Source organism: Prionailurus viverrinus, chromosome A1 (genome assembly GCF_022837055.1).
Source record: "Prionailurus viverrinus isolate Anna chromosome A1, UM_Priviv_1.0, whole genome shotgun sequence".
NCBI classification, from domain to species: domain Eukaryota; kingdom Metazoa; phylum Chordata; class Mammalia; order Carnivora; family Felidae; genus Prionailurus; species Prionailurus viverrinus.
In genome coordinates, this window is record NC_062561.1 from 197,406,910 (window position 1) to 197,423,247 (window position 16,338).

General features: G+C 51.8%; 1 protein-coding gene across 4 annotated transcripts in view; it reads right to left on the reverse strand.

Annotated features, from left to right (window-relative positions):
- The window catches only part of NDST1 (N-deacetylase and N-sulfotransferase 1), a 62,776-nt gene that overhangs the window by 6,426 nt on the left and 40,012 nt on the right, over window positions 1-16,338 (reverse strand). For all 4 annotated transcript variants that reach the window (XM_047859013.1, XM_047859022.1, XM_047859028.1 and 1 more), the window contains exons 4-14: window positions 15,052-15,139; window positions 13,729-13,883; window positions 12,868-13,053; window positions 10,887-11,015; window positions 9,879-10,061; window positions 8,674-8,770; window positions 7,322-7,445; window positions 4,784-4,958; window positions 2,542-2,712; window positions 1,807-1,916; window positions 15-117 (exon numbers count right to left, since the gene is read on the reverse strand). In XM_047859013.1, the coding sequence (XP_047714969.1) occupies window positions 15-117; window positions 1,807-1,916; window positions 2,542-2,712; window positions 4,784-4,958; window positions 7,322-7,445; window positions 8,674-8,770; window positions 9,879-10,061; window positions 10,887-11,015; window positions 12,868-13,053; window positions 13,729-13,883; window positions 15,052-15,139 (1,521 nt within the window). The remainder of the gene's footprint in view (window positions 1-14; window positions 118-1,806; window positions 1,917-2,541; window positions 2,713-4,783; window positions 4,959-7,321; window positions 7,446-8,673; window positions 8,771-9,878; window positions 10,062-10,886; window positions 11,016-12,867; window positions 13,054-13,728; window positions 13,884-15,051; window positions 15,140-16,338) is intronic.

Here is a 16,338-nt window from a genome sequence, read left to right on the forward strand (position 1 = left end):
GTGCGTCCACTTACATCCAGGTCCATCTCTGGGTATTTCCGGCCTTTGCTTTTGCCCAGACACTTGGTTTTTCCTCCTTCGAGCAGCTGGCACCAAAATCCTTTCTTTGGATCAAACCTGTGGAGTTGGGGAAAGCCTATGGATGGGAGCTGGCCCAGCCCATCCCCCTCCCACCTTAAGGCAACGTTCACAGACCCCAGGAAGGGCAAAAGCCTAGACTATGAAACCCACTACCCCAAGCACACTCTGGAACCCACAGAGAGATGTGTGGGGCTGGTGTTTGCATCCACTGGCCCGAGTTTTGCCCTTGGGCTACACTCAACGCCCCTACCCCTTCCTCCTAGCAGAAGGCAGCTCGCATGTTCTGAGCCTTCTCTTGTCCTGGTGGAGCAGCGTGAGTCCATCCCTTCAGCGACCCATAACAGAATCCCAGAGGATCCTGGGAAATCTTTTCTGAGCATTCTCCTACTCAGGGCTGAGCAACTTCTTTCACCCAAGAACCCAACAGGGAAAAAAAAAGCTTCGTGGGGGATTTTTGTTGTACTTAAGCATGCTCATCACTGAGAAGTTCTGGCTTTTGGACTAAATTTCAGAAATGGCAAAGCAAGACTGCCTTCAGGATTCAAAGTCATGCTGGGCCTTCGAAGGCTTTCGTGGGGGAGAGATGAGATCTGAAGCTGTCAAGGGGAGGGGAGGAGGCATGCTGGCATCAGAATTCAACCCCAGATCAGGAACCAATAGGAGCTTCTTGGGCATGAGAAGAGCCAGGAAACAGAATTCACATTTGGTGAGGGAGACAGGGATTTCTGGATGGGTCACAGGGTAGGCATAAAGGAGGAAGACGATGATGGAGAGGATTTCTGAGCATCAGTACGTGCCAGGCACTGAGCTATGAGTTCCACACACGTGCTTCGTTCAATACAGTGACCCTTGGGTGGCAGGAATTATCACCTTTGTCTCCAATTTACAGATGAGGAGAGTGAGGTTTGAAGGAGCGAAGACACTTGCCCGAGGTCACACAGCTAAAGAAGCAACAGGTCTGGAATCCTAACCCAGGCATCTCTGATGCCACAGCCCTCCCTTAGCTGCTGTTCCTGTCTGCCTTAAGGTGACCTTCTTTACCTTCAACTTCCAAGAGAGTGAGAAGGAACATTCTTACCACATGACCTTCCCAAAGAGGTAGCCAGGGAAGGTGACTTTATTCCTCCCTCTCTTGAGACCCCCCCCCCCCCCACCTCCATCCAGCCGCATGAGTCATTGTCTGGGACATAGCACTAGGAGACACGACTCCCTAGCCCTGAGCTCCTGCAACACAGGCCGGCACCTACTCAATCTGGGGAGGGCATTCTCAGTGCACTTGTGCCAGGTTCTGAGTGAGTGGGATTATGAGCCGTCACCAATACTCATAGTTTCCTTTTCCTGAAATTATAACTAAGTCAAAATCTAATGCTAAGAAACCCTTATGGGGAACTGGGGCTGTTTAATGGTAGTCTAACTTACTTCAGTAAAAGATTCTGAAAATGTTCAGCACAGACTGAAAAGAAAACCCCAGGGTTGGGACTGACCAGAGTAGAACATATTCATCACCTCCTTTTTTTTTTTTTGAGTTGATACCTTTATTAATATGACCCAAGTCATATTAATATTAGCTTTTCTGCTAGACAGCTATCAGGGATATGCATGCTTCCTAACACTTGCTAACTCTAACTAATCTGTGTCTCTTCCATAATCATTCAAGCCTTTGGCTTTTTGGTCCAGGTGTCTGCTCAGAAAATCACCCTATCAAAAAGCCAAGGCAACACTCACGCCAAGGTTTTGTGGTAGTCAATAGTGTTGGTCACCCCAAGGAACTTTTGCACTGTGTCCATCACTTTGGCGGGTTCTGTTCGCAACAGTTTGCCATCCAAGACCAGAATCTGGAAGAAAGAGAAAAAAGAGAAGGATGATATGGGTGTGTGTTTACTCTAGTGGCAAATAGGTTCCCCATCTTCTAGTCAGCAGCCACAGTCACAAATTGGGGACTCTGCGCTCTATAGCCTCTACCTTATCTTCCACTTCTGAATGGCAGGTGTCCCCACGCCTCAGTCTTCTACAGTCCAGCTCTCTGCCAGCTTCCCTGGACCAAGGTCATGGCTTGCCCCTCACAACCCTACCACGCACCTCTCTGCCTCTCTCATTCTCTTGCATAAACCCTCCAAGGGTTTCCCTAAAATGCCTGTGATCTGACCCTGCCTACCTTTCCGACCAGGCTCTCACTACGTCACCATATCCTTCCCCTCCTCCGAGGAAGGTAGCCCTACCCCAGGGCTTTCAGAGTCCCCTCAGGGACATAGAGCCCGTTGTAATGGGACAAGGGCTCAGGGGATTCTCACACATCAGCCTTGGGATAAACAAAAATGAAACCTTGGAAGACCCCGAAGGTCTAGCTTGCCAATGAGGGCATATCTGGCCCTGAGACTGACACGAGATTTGAGGCTCTCTGCCAGCTGCTACAAGCCAGTACTGTGAGCGCCCTCCCAAGGGTCAGGGACAGGCAGCTACCTGGTTGGCGTGAAAGGCGCTGAGCCAGCGCTCAATGTGGGTGGCGTACCAGCCGGGGACCAGGCAGCGGTTCTGGAGGGCACGCAGCTTCACGGACGCGTCAGGCCCAGCCGTGATCACCTCGTGAAAGGTGTACTTCAGGGCCACTGGGTCATCATGGGCTCGCTGGTGCTGTGTGCAAGGGGAGAGGGTCAGAATGTCACATGAAGGCCACAAAGGAAGAGGCTTTCTTGGGGCGGCACCCGTGGAGTGGCCAGAACACTCTGGACTAGAACCAGCAGCCATGGGTTCAAGTTCTGGCTCTGCCTCTCACTGCTCTTTGACTTGGGGAAGACATGGCCCTTGGAGCCCTAGCTTTCCCATCTTTGCAAGACGGGAGTTGGACTAGATCAGAGTTTCCAAATGTTGGTCTTCTGCTCACCACCTCTCGGATTTCTGCCATATCCACAAACTGCCTGCGTGTGCCAATGTCAATATACTTTTGATTTACATCGACTCATCTTTCTTATTCACATAAATCTATTTCAATATAAAACTCTCTACTGCCTCCATAAATAGACAACCAGAATCAGTTGTCACATAAAGAAGGTAATCATTCATAAAAGCAATAAAAATAAAGCAGCGTTCTCAAATGCCAGCCAGATACAAATGTCTGCTACAGGCCCTGAGCCCGAAGCTTGTGCTCTCTTTGTTGAAAACAGAGCTTAGCAGTGTGAGAAAGGACTGAAGAGACATTTACCCCAAACTGAGAGTGTCTCCTTTATAGAAATCAGACGGTTTTAGGAACTGAATATGTGTGTCCCCTCCCCCGAATTCATATGTTGAAGCTCTACCCCGTAAATGTTAGTATTTGGAGGTGGGAACTTTGGGAGGTAATTAGGGTTAGATGAGGTCATGAGAGTGGGGCCACCATGATGGGATTAGTGCCCTTATAAGAAGTCACACCAAAGAGCACTCCCTCCGTCCTTCTCTCTCTCTCTCTCTCTCTCTCTCTCTCTCTCTCTCTCTCTCCCCCTCCCTCTCTCTCTCTCCTCTCCCCACCCCCCCCCCACCTTTGCCCTGTGGGGACACAGTGAGAAGGTGGCTATCTGAAAGCAGGAAGAGCGCTCTCACCAGGAACTAAATCCACCAGCCTCCACAACTGTAAGAAATACATTTCTGTTGTTTAAGCCCCCCAATCCATGATACTGTGTTGCGGCTGCCGGAGCAGACTAAGACAGGACTGGGAAAGAATCAAAACGGGGAAAATGCCATGTTTGAACCACCTAAAACAATGTCCTGGGCCGTCAGCATCCAGAGACCAGGAACCTGCCCACTAGGGGTAACTCTCATGAGCCCCCACACCCACACTGAGACTCATACACATCTCAGGGTGGGGAGTGAGAGAAGGGGGCCCTGTGGGACCAGAGAGCACGTAGGGTCTATACCTGCTGTCTCCGTGGACACAGCAAAGCCCCAGAGAGGAAGTGGCTGGCCATTTGAAGAACCCAGACAGGCTCAGAGGGTGGCAGGGAAGTTCCCAAAGTGGCCAGGCCTGAGGAGGCCATCCAGGACCAGCTGGTGGACCAGCTACCCACCCCCCGTACCCTGGCACTGGATCACAATCCCAGGAAGATTGGCAGGCAGGGGAGGAAACCCTCAAAAGGCTCAGGTCTAAGCTTTCCTGTCAGCCTAGTGGAATGGTGCTCGAAAAAATTAAGTTAGGTCATCGAAGTTAAAGAAAGTTCTAGTTCTTACATAGTCAAGTAGGAGGTAGGAGTCATACCCTCTCTGGCACAGACAACAGTCCGGGTGAATTCCTTACCTGATCCGGTGTTTGCAGCTTCTGCCATGAATGGGGAGTCCTATGCCTTATCCTTCTCTGAACCCCCCCCCCGCCCCGCCCAGTGCCCAGTGAGGAGACCAGTTAGTATGGTCACTGCTCAGCAAACCTCCATTTCATTAGGGTGGAACCAGCCTCCACGTCTTATTGGTCAGAATCAGAGGCAGGAGCCACGATGAAGCTGGGAGGGTGGCCAGGTCACTGCCGGCTGGGATGCGTCGTGGATTTCTGCCTGTCTCCTCTACTAGGCTGGAGGCACTGTGGAGGAGGGGCTCCATTCTTACCCACCACCCCGTTCCTAGCTTGGGCCTGACACATAGTAGGTGCTTACTAAATGTTTGTTGAATGAGTGAGTGAGTAGCTGCGTGGTGGACAGAGCCCCATGCCCCCACCCAGGGCTCCGCCCCAGCCCCAGCTCACCTGGTACCAGGAATAGGCCCGGTCTGCTGGGTTGATGAGGATGGTCAGGACCTTGGCCTTGGGCAACAGAGCGGCTGCCCGCCGGGGCGCCACTTCCGAATCAAAGTAGTTGGCGCTTTTCTCAAAGTAGAAGTCGGAGGTGGTGTTGGAGGGGATGGGGAAGAACTCCATGTACCTGCAGGAAGCCCAGACAGAAGAGCTCACAGGCAAGACTCATGAGGGGGGCATGAGAGAGTGAGGTGAGGGTCACTGGGGGTAGAACTTCGAAAAGCAAGCAGAGCACAGTGAACCCACGGACTCGCTTCTGGTAGGGATTCTGCATACACGGCCACTCGGCAGTCTCCCATTTTCGAATCCACTCCTTTCCAGGGGGGACCTTGGAGTCAGGAGGATATGAAGACTTACGGAAGTGATACGGCTTGTAAGGCATGGGATGGGGGTCACGTCTTTGAACCTAAACAAGATGCTCCCAGTTAAACTGACAGGGCCTTAACTCCCATTGCCTCGAGGGGGAGAGCTGGGACACCTCCAACCCCAGAAAGGGCCAGCATGGACTGGAGGAACACCCTTAGCTGCCCCCAGAGTACAGGGTTTCTTTCCTGACCTAGAACGGCACTTTCTAGGCTGTCACTGTGGACCAGGAGACAAAGAAAGGGGGAGTGTGTCACCTCCTGCCAGCCACACCCTTCCCCGGCCTCACATAGGTCAGCCTCATGGCTTTCCAGATAAACCTCCTGTATCTCACCCAGAGTAACGTCCACGCCAGTCCTTTGGGACCAGCTCTGAGTTGAGGACATCTTGGAAAACTCAACCAACACTCCAGACCCTACCAGGGGCATCTACTCAGGCAAAATAGACGTACAAACACAGGGGTGCCTGGGTGGCTCAGTTGGTTAAGCATCTAACTCTTGATTTGAGCTCAGGTCATGATCTCGCGGTGAGAGCCAGCCCCACGGTGGGCTCTGTGCTGACAGCAGGGAGACTGCTTGGGATTCTCTCTCTCCCTCTCTCTCTCTGCCCTCCCCTCACCCCTGCTCGAGCACACTCTTAGTCTCTAAATAAATAAACAAACAAACAAATAAACATAAAAAAAAAAGAAGTACAACTTCAGGGGTTCATGGGAGCCAAAGCCCAAAGACCCACCTTAGCTGAGATTGTAGGATCCCTCCTGTATCCTGTGAGACAGGGTTTCTCCAGGGAGGTCCCAGGGACGCCTTTATCAGAACCCCCTGGGAGCCTGTGAGATTCCTGCACCCCACCCCATACCTACCGACAAAATCAAAATCTTGGGAATGGGGCCGAGGAATAGCTAGCTCCCTCCTATTTCTGAATTTCCTTATTTATTTATTTTTCTTGTTTGTTTGTTTTTTTTTTTTTTGAAAATTCCAGTTCATTAATATACAGTGGTATATTAGTTTCAGGTGTATCTCTGAATTTTCTTTATGAAACAGCACCTGTACACCCACCATTGTCTGTAACACCGATATTGAGAAAGCTCTGAAAACAGAGCCTTCCCACCCCCCGCCGACATTTGTAGCAAAGCCATTTGGCAGCAAAACCTGACTTATTAGTAAATATTCACAGAGTTTGCTAACAGACACACTAACTGATGTATGTGCTATTGGGGTGCTTGCTAATGGGGTGCCATCCCAGACCTGCTGAAAGCGTTGCTGAATATATGGTGTCGCACCATATTACCTCCCTAAAATCCGAAGAAAGGTGATTTCCAGGGGCTACAATGGGTTTTAGACAAGAGACAGTAGACACATTAGAGATTAGAGGTAGGCACGTAGGTAGGTAGAGAGAGAGAGATGATAGACAAAAGGAAGAGAGAAAAATACAAAAAAAACATCCCAAACAATGCCCATAATCTCTCCGCCCAGGTAAACCACTGATGTTAGCATAATAAACAAGAGTAATGATACACATGTAGGGTAAGAAAAGGCAAATAGTGGAGAAAGATACACACTGAAAGACTCAGAGTGTAAGACTCCCCAGGTAGGCTCCACACCCCGCGGTAACCTCGGGTGACGGGTTCTGGAGGGAAGCTGCAATTTCAACCACCACCTCTCCAGGCAACCCCCCAAGGGCTAGCAAGCCCCTCTGAAGGGCTCACAAGAACACCGCCCGGCTCCACTGTCAGACAAACACAGTTGAGAAGGGCCAGCTCTTAGGTCAGAACACTTGGATTTTAGCCCCTGCTCTGTCCTCAACTCTTGGGACCTTGGACAAGTCCCTATCATCCAATGGGACGCAGGATGTTTGTCGGCAAGCAAGGGCGGGGTTGGCTCGGACTTCCAGCAGTCTCTGACCCCAGGCGATAATGTAAAGGGGCAAAGGGCTTCCTCATCAAACGTCCCAGCTGGTGACAAGGCGCCAACATCATGATCCAAGGGTCACTGAGCTTTGTCCCTGTTTACAGGAACTTTGGCTGTGGGTAAGTGCCAGCTGCTTCCTGCTGTGACCAGAGCAGACCTCCTCCCGGGTAGTCTCCGTGACTGCCTTCCCATCCAGCTCTGGAGAGAAAGGGCCACTCACCAGTCGATGCCTTTGTGATAGTTGTGGCCATTAAAAAACTGGATCTCCTCAAAGGTTTCTGAGCTGGGGTAGTTGCTGCTGAGGTCTGGGTGCATGCCCAGGAACAGGTAGAGGGCTGTGGTGCCTGCAGGGATAGAAGGCAGCTGAGACCAGGGCCCAGCCCCAAACACAAGGAAGGAGCCTGGGATCCTAGGTTCTGAATCCAGCTCTCCGTGCCTCACTGGGAGATCCCGGGAAAGTCCCTTTCCTACTCTGGGGCTTAGTTTCTTCATCTATATGATCAAAGGATTTTATGAAACCCCGGATGGCAAATACAAGGCATGCATGTGGGTATCCCAACTCCTGCATCCACTGTAGACATCAGTAATCCATCATGGCCTTCTAAACACTAAACGGGAACTTGGCCTCAGAATCCTTCCAACCCCTGTACTCCAGCAGCCATGCCCAATCCATTAGTGTCTTCCCATAATCCCAGAACTAGATGGTTTCCAGTTCTGGGCTCTATCCTCTGACACTCGGGAGGAGCTCAGAGTAAAGGGAGCTCCAGACCCTGCAATGTGTTGATGTGAAGAAGTTCTTGAAGGGCTAAGAAATTTGACTCAAATCCCTTTTCTTCTGGGTGCCCTTCCCTCACTCATACTCTCTTGCCCACTTGACTGTACAGGACCTACTCCCTCCTTCAGAGAGCTCATTCCTTTCCTGTGTGTGAGTCTATATGGTTTATACGCTAGGAGGAGACATCTTGAAAGAGAAGGAGACTACAGGGTTTCGTTTAGTTAAGAGTAGAAGCTTCGGGGGTCATAGAGGTAAGGATTCAAGACTTGAATCCGTCATTTCCTAACTGAATGTGTCGGGGGAGGGGGGGGTCACTTAGCTTCCCTGAGCCTCAGGTGTTTTGATCTATAACATGGGAGGGCCTATTCATGCCTCAGAGTGTGTTTGTTGGCAAAGACTTAGCAACCATACAGTGCTTCTCCCTCTTGCGCCTCTGGCAGACATGACTAATTGATTCCAGTCCTCTTTGTACTGAACCAGTTTTTCCTGCCATCGCTCAAATTTGCAGAACGGCTGATCTGGGCTTCTCTGCCTAGACTCAGAGACTCTGAGGAAGACGCAGAGAGAGCTCCCTGAGGCGGTGGTTCAGGACAGGTAGGAAAATTCCACGCCCATCCTCCACCCCCTCCCCACTTCCATACTGACAGGCAGTTCGTGTTCATCCCAACTTCACTCCCACTTCCTGGGAAAGAGGGGGAAGATGGCTTGGGAGTGGACCCAGGGCACGGCGGTCCCCCAAATTCTGTGGCTGAGATAGCAGGCAGTGGGGGACACCGGCCAAGAGGAGAGAAACTTGCCTGTTTTCTGGGGGCCAATGATGAGGAGCTTTGGGAAGCGGTCACATGTCTTCTCCTTGGACCAGATGTCTTTGTGGCGTTTATCCTCACAGGGGTCCTAAAACAACAGTGGAGGGAATGTTAGGGGGGCCCCAAACCCAATGAATGGACTCTCCTTGCACATGGATATGTGGCTGTTACAGTGCTGCCAGGTAGAGTAACTACGCGTGTCCTTGTCACATCCCCAGCTCAGGACACTGAGCTGCGAGCAGGCAGGGACCACTTCTGGTTAGCCCTAGTTCAGCCCAGTGCAGGGCACGTAGCAGGAGCTCATGAACACTTATTGAATTTAACTGGATGAGCTGTGTCTGAACCAGGGGTCAGCAAACCTTTTCTACAGAGTTTAGTAAATCTATTGGTAAGCGGTTAGTAACTATTTTAACCTTGAGTACTATCTGGTCTCTGTCACAACTACTCAATTCTGTTGCTGCAGCATGAAAGCAGCCATAGGCAGTACTTACGAGAATGGGTGTAGATGGATTTCAATAAAACTTTATTTACGAAAACAGACTTCAGGCCAGATTTGGCCCATGAGTCATGGTTTGTTGACCTCTGGTCTGAACCATGAGACCGCCATCAATTCCAGCTTAGCTTCTGTGTCTGGATTTTCACACCCCCCAGCGGCCTACGTCCCCAAGAGGTGCCCCCCCAAAACCTTCCCATCAGTCCCCTTTCCTGTGGTACAGAGCCTATGAGCATGAGAAGGGGCATAAAGGACTATCTAAGAGTCTAAGCAGGACACGGGGCACCTGCTTGGCTCATTTGATAGAGCAGGTGACTCTTGATCTCAGGGTTTTGAGTTCAAGCCCCATATTGGGTGTGGAGATTACTTAAAAGTAAAATGTTAAAAAAAAAAAAAAGCCTAACTAGGTCAGGCAGTTGCTTTGACCCCCACTTGATCTACACTGTGTTCCTTTACAGTTTTGTAAGGCTTTTTCAGAAGGTGTGCATGAGTGTTCATGCACGTGGGTCTGTGTGCGAGGTATGTACACGCGTGTGCGTGAGAGCAGCAAGCGTGCCCGTGCTGGTGACCAAGTGTGCGCCTGAGTTGGCATTTGAGAGAGAGTACGAGGGTGTGGGGGCCAAGCCCGTGTCTGGAGTGCGTGCCTGTGAGTGGCGGGCATTCCGTCTCTGTGACAGGACACCTGGGCCACCACCCCGCCCACCTGCCAGAGCGGGTCCTTCTCCTCGGAGAAGATCTGGAAGTACTTCTGTGCCAGCTGCACGGGGGGCAGCGTCTGCAGCCGGAGGTTGGTCCAGGAGTGCAGGAAGCGCACCAGGTGCTTGAAGGTGTACAGGCCCAGGCGGTCATTCCCATAGTTGGACAGGTGCGTCATGAAAATGCTGATCTGCTCCAGGGGAGGGGAGGCGGGAGGCGGGGCTGGTCAGCACCTGAGGCACCTCCACCCCACTTCTGACTCTTCCCGTCTTGCTGCGGCTCGCAGACCGAAGCTGCGACCAGTCCGAGGTGTACTGGCGCCATTAAGAAACTCGCGGTGTGACCTTGGCTGAGGCACAACCAGGTGAATCCAGGTCTGACTGACCACCAACTTCTATAACCCTGAAATGGGAAGCTGACCTACTGCGCAGTCACTGGGTGTTCTTTTATATTTTTTGTGGAGTGTTCATGGAAAACAAGGAGTACTCGGTTACCCCGTAAAGCCGAATACAACTACCACTTAACATCTACTGAACAGTATTAAAGCACGGATGGTTATTTCCATTTTATAGGTAAGGAAAGAGAGGGCCAGAAAGTTCAGCTGAACAGTTCAAAATATATGTATCATATTTTACATACGTATTTTACATGTGTATTACACACATACGCAGTTTGTAGATTCATGATTGACTGTGTATATTAATATACAACATTCGTGTATTTATACATACAAAGACTGGAAGGAGAACGTAGACAAAAATTCTAACACTATTGCCTCGAAGTACAAGATTATGAAAGGGAAAAAAAAAAAAAAAAGACAACTCGGATTGCCTTCCCAAGGTCATGCAGCAGAGCAGGGACAGAGCCAGGGTCGCAGAGTGGGTTTCCCGACTCCTGACCCTCATACCTGCTTCCACCCCCTCCTCTCGAGGCCCAGGAAAGCCAGCCTCGGTGGCAGACACGCCATCCGGCAGCCGCTTCCCTCACCACCAGCCAAGGGCTATGGAGCACTCACAGGATTGAGGAGCACGGTGAGAAAGAGCTCGCCCCCATTGATGATCTTGTCCAGCTCGCTGGAGCCACCAGGGTACTCATTGTAGAAGATGGTGTGCGTGAAGAGGCCACAGGTCTGCCGCGGGAGGACCTGGGATGGGGAAGGGGAGAGCTATGGCACCTCCAGGCACGGATGGCGGAACGGCCAGGTGTCTCCTCAGAAAAGGCAGCGTCTTATGTGGCCACACAGCCCCCACTCTTGGGGGCCTCCTCCCCCAAAGGCCACGGGCCTGTGCCATTTTACACACTTCATGCTATTCTCCGTTAACAAAATGAGCAGACCCAAAAGTAACGGAGACAGGTGAGTGAGAACATCTGTCCAGAGAGGGTCCCCTTCCGGTCACACCTGCAACCCCCCTCAAGAGCACTAGAACCTGCCTGGGAGTGCGCCCTGCCCCGCACTGGTTTCGCTGCCGAGTCTCTGTCTCCTCTCATGAAACTGGACTCCAAGAGAGGAGGAAACTCGCCTGTCAGGTGGTCACCACCTCATCCCCAGAGAAAATATGAATGCCTGGTATCCAGAGGTCAGTGGATGGATGGATGGATGGATGGATGGATGGATGGATAAACAGACGGACAGATGGAAGCATGAATCTGGCCTTCCCACATATGCCCCATTTGGACTGTTGACAATTCAGCTTTCCAGCGTCTAGGGCCAAAAACCCTGGAGTCATCCTTGACGCATCTCTCCCTCCCACATCTTACATCCAACCCATTAGCAGATCCTGTTGGCCCTGACTTTCCAAATAAGTCCAGAATCTGATTGCATCCTGACTTTGCACCCTGGTCCGAGCCACCACTATCTCATCTGGAAGACTGCAGTGGTCCCCAAGTGTCTCCCTGCTTTCCACTTTGTCTCCTGAAGTCTCTGCAACTCATAGGGACCAGAACAATGGAAATCTTTTTAAAACAGGAGTCTGATCGTAACAGCGCCCCATGCAAACCTTCCCATCTCAGAAAAAAAGCTAATGTCCATCCAATGGCCTTATGTAGCCCTACACAATCGGGCCCATCACCTCTCCGACCTTATCTCCCCCTCACTTGCTCCCCTCCAGCCATACTGGCCTCCTAGTTGGTCCTCAAATACACCCAGCACAAGCCACCCCAGGGCCTTTGCACGTTTTTCTCTCCCTTGAATGCTTTTCTTCATATGGCAGCATGGCTCACTCCTAGGAGGGCCCTCCCTAGTCACTTTATTTCAATTAGCTTCTCCTCTCCTCTGGCACTCCCTATCTCTCTTCCCTGCCTGGCTCTTCTCCATGGCCCCATCACCATCTGACCATACATTACCCATGTTACACACTTATGAGCACACTGTCTACCTCCTGCCACTAGAATGTCAGGTCTACAAGGGCAGGGACTTTTGTTGGTTTTGTACACTTCTGCATCCCCAGTGCCTAGAAAAGGGACAGAGACAGAAGAGTTCATGAAAAATGTTTAAATGAGCAAACGAATGAGGGGCGCCTTGGTGGCTCAGTCGGTTAAGCCTCCGACTTCAGCTCAGGTCATGATCTCCCGGTCTGTGAGTTCGAACCCCGCATCGGGCTCTGTGCTGACAGCTCGGAGCCTGGAGCCTGCTTCAGATTCTGTGTCTCCCTCTCTCTCTGACCCTCCCCGTTCATGCTATGTCTCTCTCTGTCTCAAGAATAAACAAACATTTAAAAAAAATTTTTTTTTAAATGAGCAAACGAATGAGAGGCCTGTTCCCAGTCCTTACCAGAGGTCCCTTTTAAAAATGTTCATCCCCTGATCCCCTATCACAAAAGCTAAGACGGAGCTCACGAAAGGCCAGACTGGCAGCCTACCTTCCCTGGGATCGAGAGCCTTGGCTACCAGAGGGGGCAGCAGAACCTGGCCTGAAACCCCTAACCAGCACACCGAAGCCACGCTTCCCTGGACAATGCGTGTGCACCTGCCCCACGGGCCGCCGGGGGCCCACTCACCATGATGCCATTGTGGATGAAGCCACGGCGGTAGCGGGCCGGCTTCAGGTGGGGGTACTCCTCCGTGCTGGTCACGCGGATACTCCACACCTGCTTCCAGGCCTCGTACAGCTGCACGTGCACAGGGTACACGCCCGAGTGGTGGGGCGCCACGGCATAGCCCATGTCCGTGGGGATGCCATGCTCCTAGGGGGAGGAGGGCCAAGGCAGGGTGAGCATGGGGTTCCTTCCCCACTGGGTCTTATTTTCCCTTTCTAGAATGGGAGAGAGCAATCAGAGGCTAGAACGGCAGGGTAGTGGGTCCAAGCCTTTCAAGTACAGATGGGAAAGCTGAGGCTCAGGGAGGAAAGGGATGTGCCCCGAGTCTCGGAGTGAGGGACTGACCAAGCTGGGACCCTTAACTCTCAGCCCAGAGTTCTTGCCCTCCAGCTCCCAGGAGTGAGGAGCAAGGACAAACGCATTTCCTGCCAGTCTTGGCCTCTGACTGGCTGGTGGGCCCAGGCTAAGCCCGTACCTGGGCCTTGTTCCCTCTTCCCTGAGCACCAGCTCCAGCTTTCCTGAGCCTTCCACTCTGGCCTGAAGAGCTTGGGCTCAGGAAACAAACAGGCCTGGGTTCAAGTCCTGATGGGACCTCCTCCTAGCTGGTGTGTGTCCTCCCTGAGCGTCGGTTTCTAATCTAAAAGTGAGAATATCGAGAACCACCTCTTGGGGTCTCTGTGAGGCTTCAGAAAGACAGTGGCTATAAAGATACTAATAAAATGCTGTCAGACGGAGCTGCGCAAGCAGTGAGAGGCCAGCAGTCCAGACCCCCAGCCCAGCCCCTAGCCCGCCCAGCTCCGCCCTGTAGGGAATCTTACTCACGACAGCGAACTTCTTGTTCAGGGCCATCTGCTCGGCCAGCACCGACTGGTTGTGGAAAAGGTGGGGCTGCATGTGACTCCACATGTGGGGGAACCACCAGAACTCCTTCACATACGACAGCAGCAAATCGTCCCCAGCGTCCTCGGCATCAGTACCTAGAGTCAGAGCACAGGCAGCTCGGCCCGGCCCACCCCCATAAGGTTCTCCAGCCCGAGCTGGTGCCCGCAGATGGGCGTACGCAGCCCAAGCCCACCCAAGAGAGCTGCTTGGGAGAGTTACCTGAGCTACAGCACGGGAGCAGACAGAGCCCCAGTCCAGGGCCCTGCATTCTAGAGTGTAGACTTCACTCAGTGCGTGACTTTGGCCAAGTCCTTCTCCTCTCGGCGCCCTTGGGCCCCATGTGTGCAATCCATGGTTCACAGGCAATGATTGCGATGGTTTCTCCTAGCTCTGACATGCCTGCTCTGATCCTGTTTTCCTAGCGGGCCATTTGGCATTTGCCTTTTCCTTAATGATCGGAGCTCTTTAAACATGTACAGGATGTCTAATCCCGCCCCATGCATATTGCTACGACTACCTCTGATATGTTGAGGGCTGAGAATACGAAAAATGCATACAGACAACCCTATTTGGTTTTGGGACCCTGTTGCACACTCCCCCTGCCCCCTGCCCCCCAGAACTGTGGAGTATTAGGGTTTTTCCTAGAATTCAAGAGAGACTGTCCACATTGCTTCTGCCCAAGCAGAAGGCAGCTATAGAAAATATGTACTGCAGGAGACATCTCAGGGGTATTTCTCTCTTGCCCAGCCCAGAAGGTCAGCGTTTGAGGAACTGGGGGAAGCCCAAAAGAAGAGGGAAGGCATGAATCAGGCAACCTACACCCTCAGCCTCAACACTTAAGACTTAAAATAAAATGCCAAAGGCCATCTTTGGGGTGGGCACAATTATAGGACATTCTCACTTTATGTACTACATATTTCTGTAATGTTCTTAAAATTCAACCAATTACTTTTTTAAGCAGCCATAGGACAAATAATTTTAAAAGACAGAGGTAAGGGGGAGAGAAGAGGGAGAAGACGTCCCCAAAAGACAGCACAGCCTGAGGGGCAGGGAGGGATGAGTGGGGGCTATTGTATTATTGTTGGCCCCAAATGCCCTCTGCCTGGGGCTGTGACTGCTCTGTGGGCTGCTGGATGGGGGTGGGGGGGACAGGGGTCAAATGTGGCCCCAATGTGGGCATGCCAGCCACCTGCTGCACTCCAAAGACATAGATGCTGAGGGCCCCTGGAAGTTGCTCGTGGGGGCAGAGCCAGGCCCACTTACCTGTGTGGAAGAATTTCCCTGAGTAGCCCAGGTTGAAGGTGAAGTTTGGGATGTGCGTGCGTAGTTCATTCTGCGTATCAAACAGGGCCTAGGACAGGCAGGGGAAGAAGGAGCAGGTGAGGGGCAAGCCAGGAGTTCTCTCTTCTTTCCCCTGATGGCCCAGAAAGATCCTGCTGTTGCAGGACCGGATGCAAAATTTGGAGGGCCCAGCAAAAAAAAAAAAAAAAATCAAAATGTGGGATTCTTGCTCCAAAATTATTTAAAATATCCAGAAGGCAATAGCAGAGCATTGACCTTGTACAGGCCCCTTCTGAGTGTGGGGTCCCACAGCCACAAAGCCAGCCCTGTGCCGGGCCGCCGGGCCTCTGGCGAGAGAAGACGTGACTCTAGCCTGGCTCTGTTCTGTGTCCTTGAGAAAACTTTGTAACTGCTCCAGGCCTCAGTTTCCCCAAGTGTGAAATGGAGACAATAATATCTTCCTGATGGGGCTCTTGGGATGACTAAGTGACATGCTGCGTGTAAGACTGCTGGACGTTTCGGCAAGTGAAGTGGTGGCATCGCCGGGTCTGTGGTCACTGCCACCGTGAGCCTCCTATTTTTGCCTGTCAAACGTGGAGGATTTCTCTCAGTAAATGCAAGGCTGATGTCACAGGATCATGACTTTTCCAAAGATGTACTGTGTACCCAGCAATGCCATGTCCCCATGCATGGCACACCCCACACTTGGCAAGTCAATGAAGGGAAGCTGACGCTGGGGAACAAACACACGCTTGTACTCTGGAGTCAGGACTCCGAAAGTCCCCACCCTGCACAATGCACAAGGCTGTTAAGAAACCCACAAGCGCCTGCTGTCAGGATACTTTGCAAACTGGAAGTCCTGGCCCTTCGGGGGCCACCACCGGCATCCTCCAAGGCCATGCACTACCTGATAGATGTGCCTGCTCTTGCTGTGCGGCCTTGGGCAAGTGACTTCACCTCTCTGAGCCTTAGTGCCCTCCTCTGTAAAATGCGACTTACAATAATACCCACCTCACAGGGCTGCTATGAGGATCAGAGGAGGCAATACACAGAGAGAGCTAAGCACAGAGCTTGGCACTTGCCAAACCCTGAATAAGCAGCTGCCGTTGGTATCATTTAAATTGCACCGCACAGCCAGTACAAGTTCATGAGGCGACATTCATGTCTCTAAAAGAAAGGCTTAGTTGTAGCCTGTGCTTGGGATTAAGGGACCGGGGAGGGAGAAAACCTCTGCCTTTTCAGACTCACAAGGATGTTTAAGGCAAATGG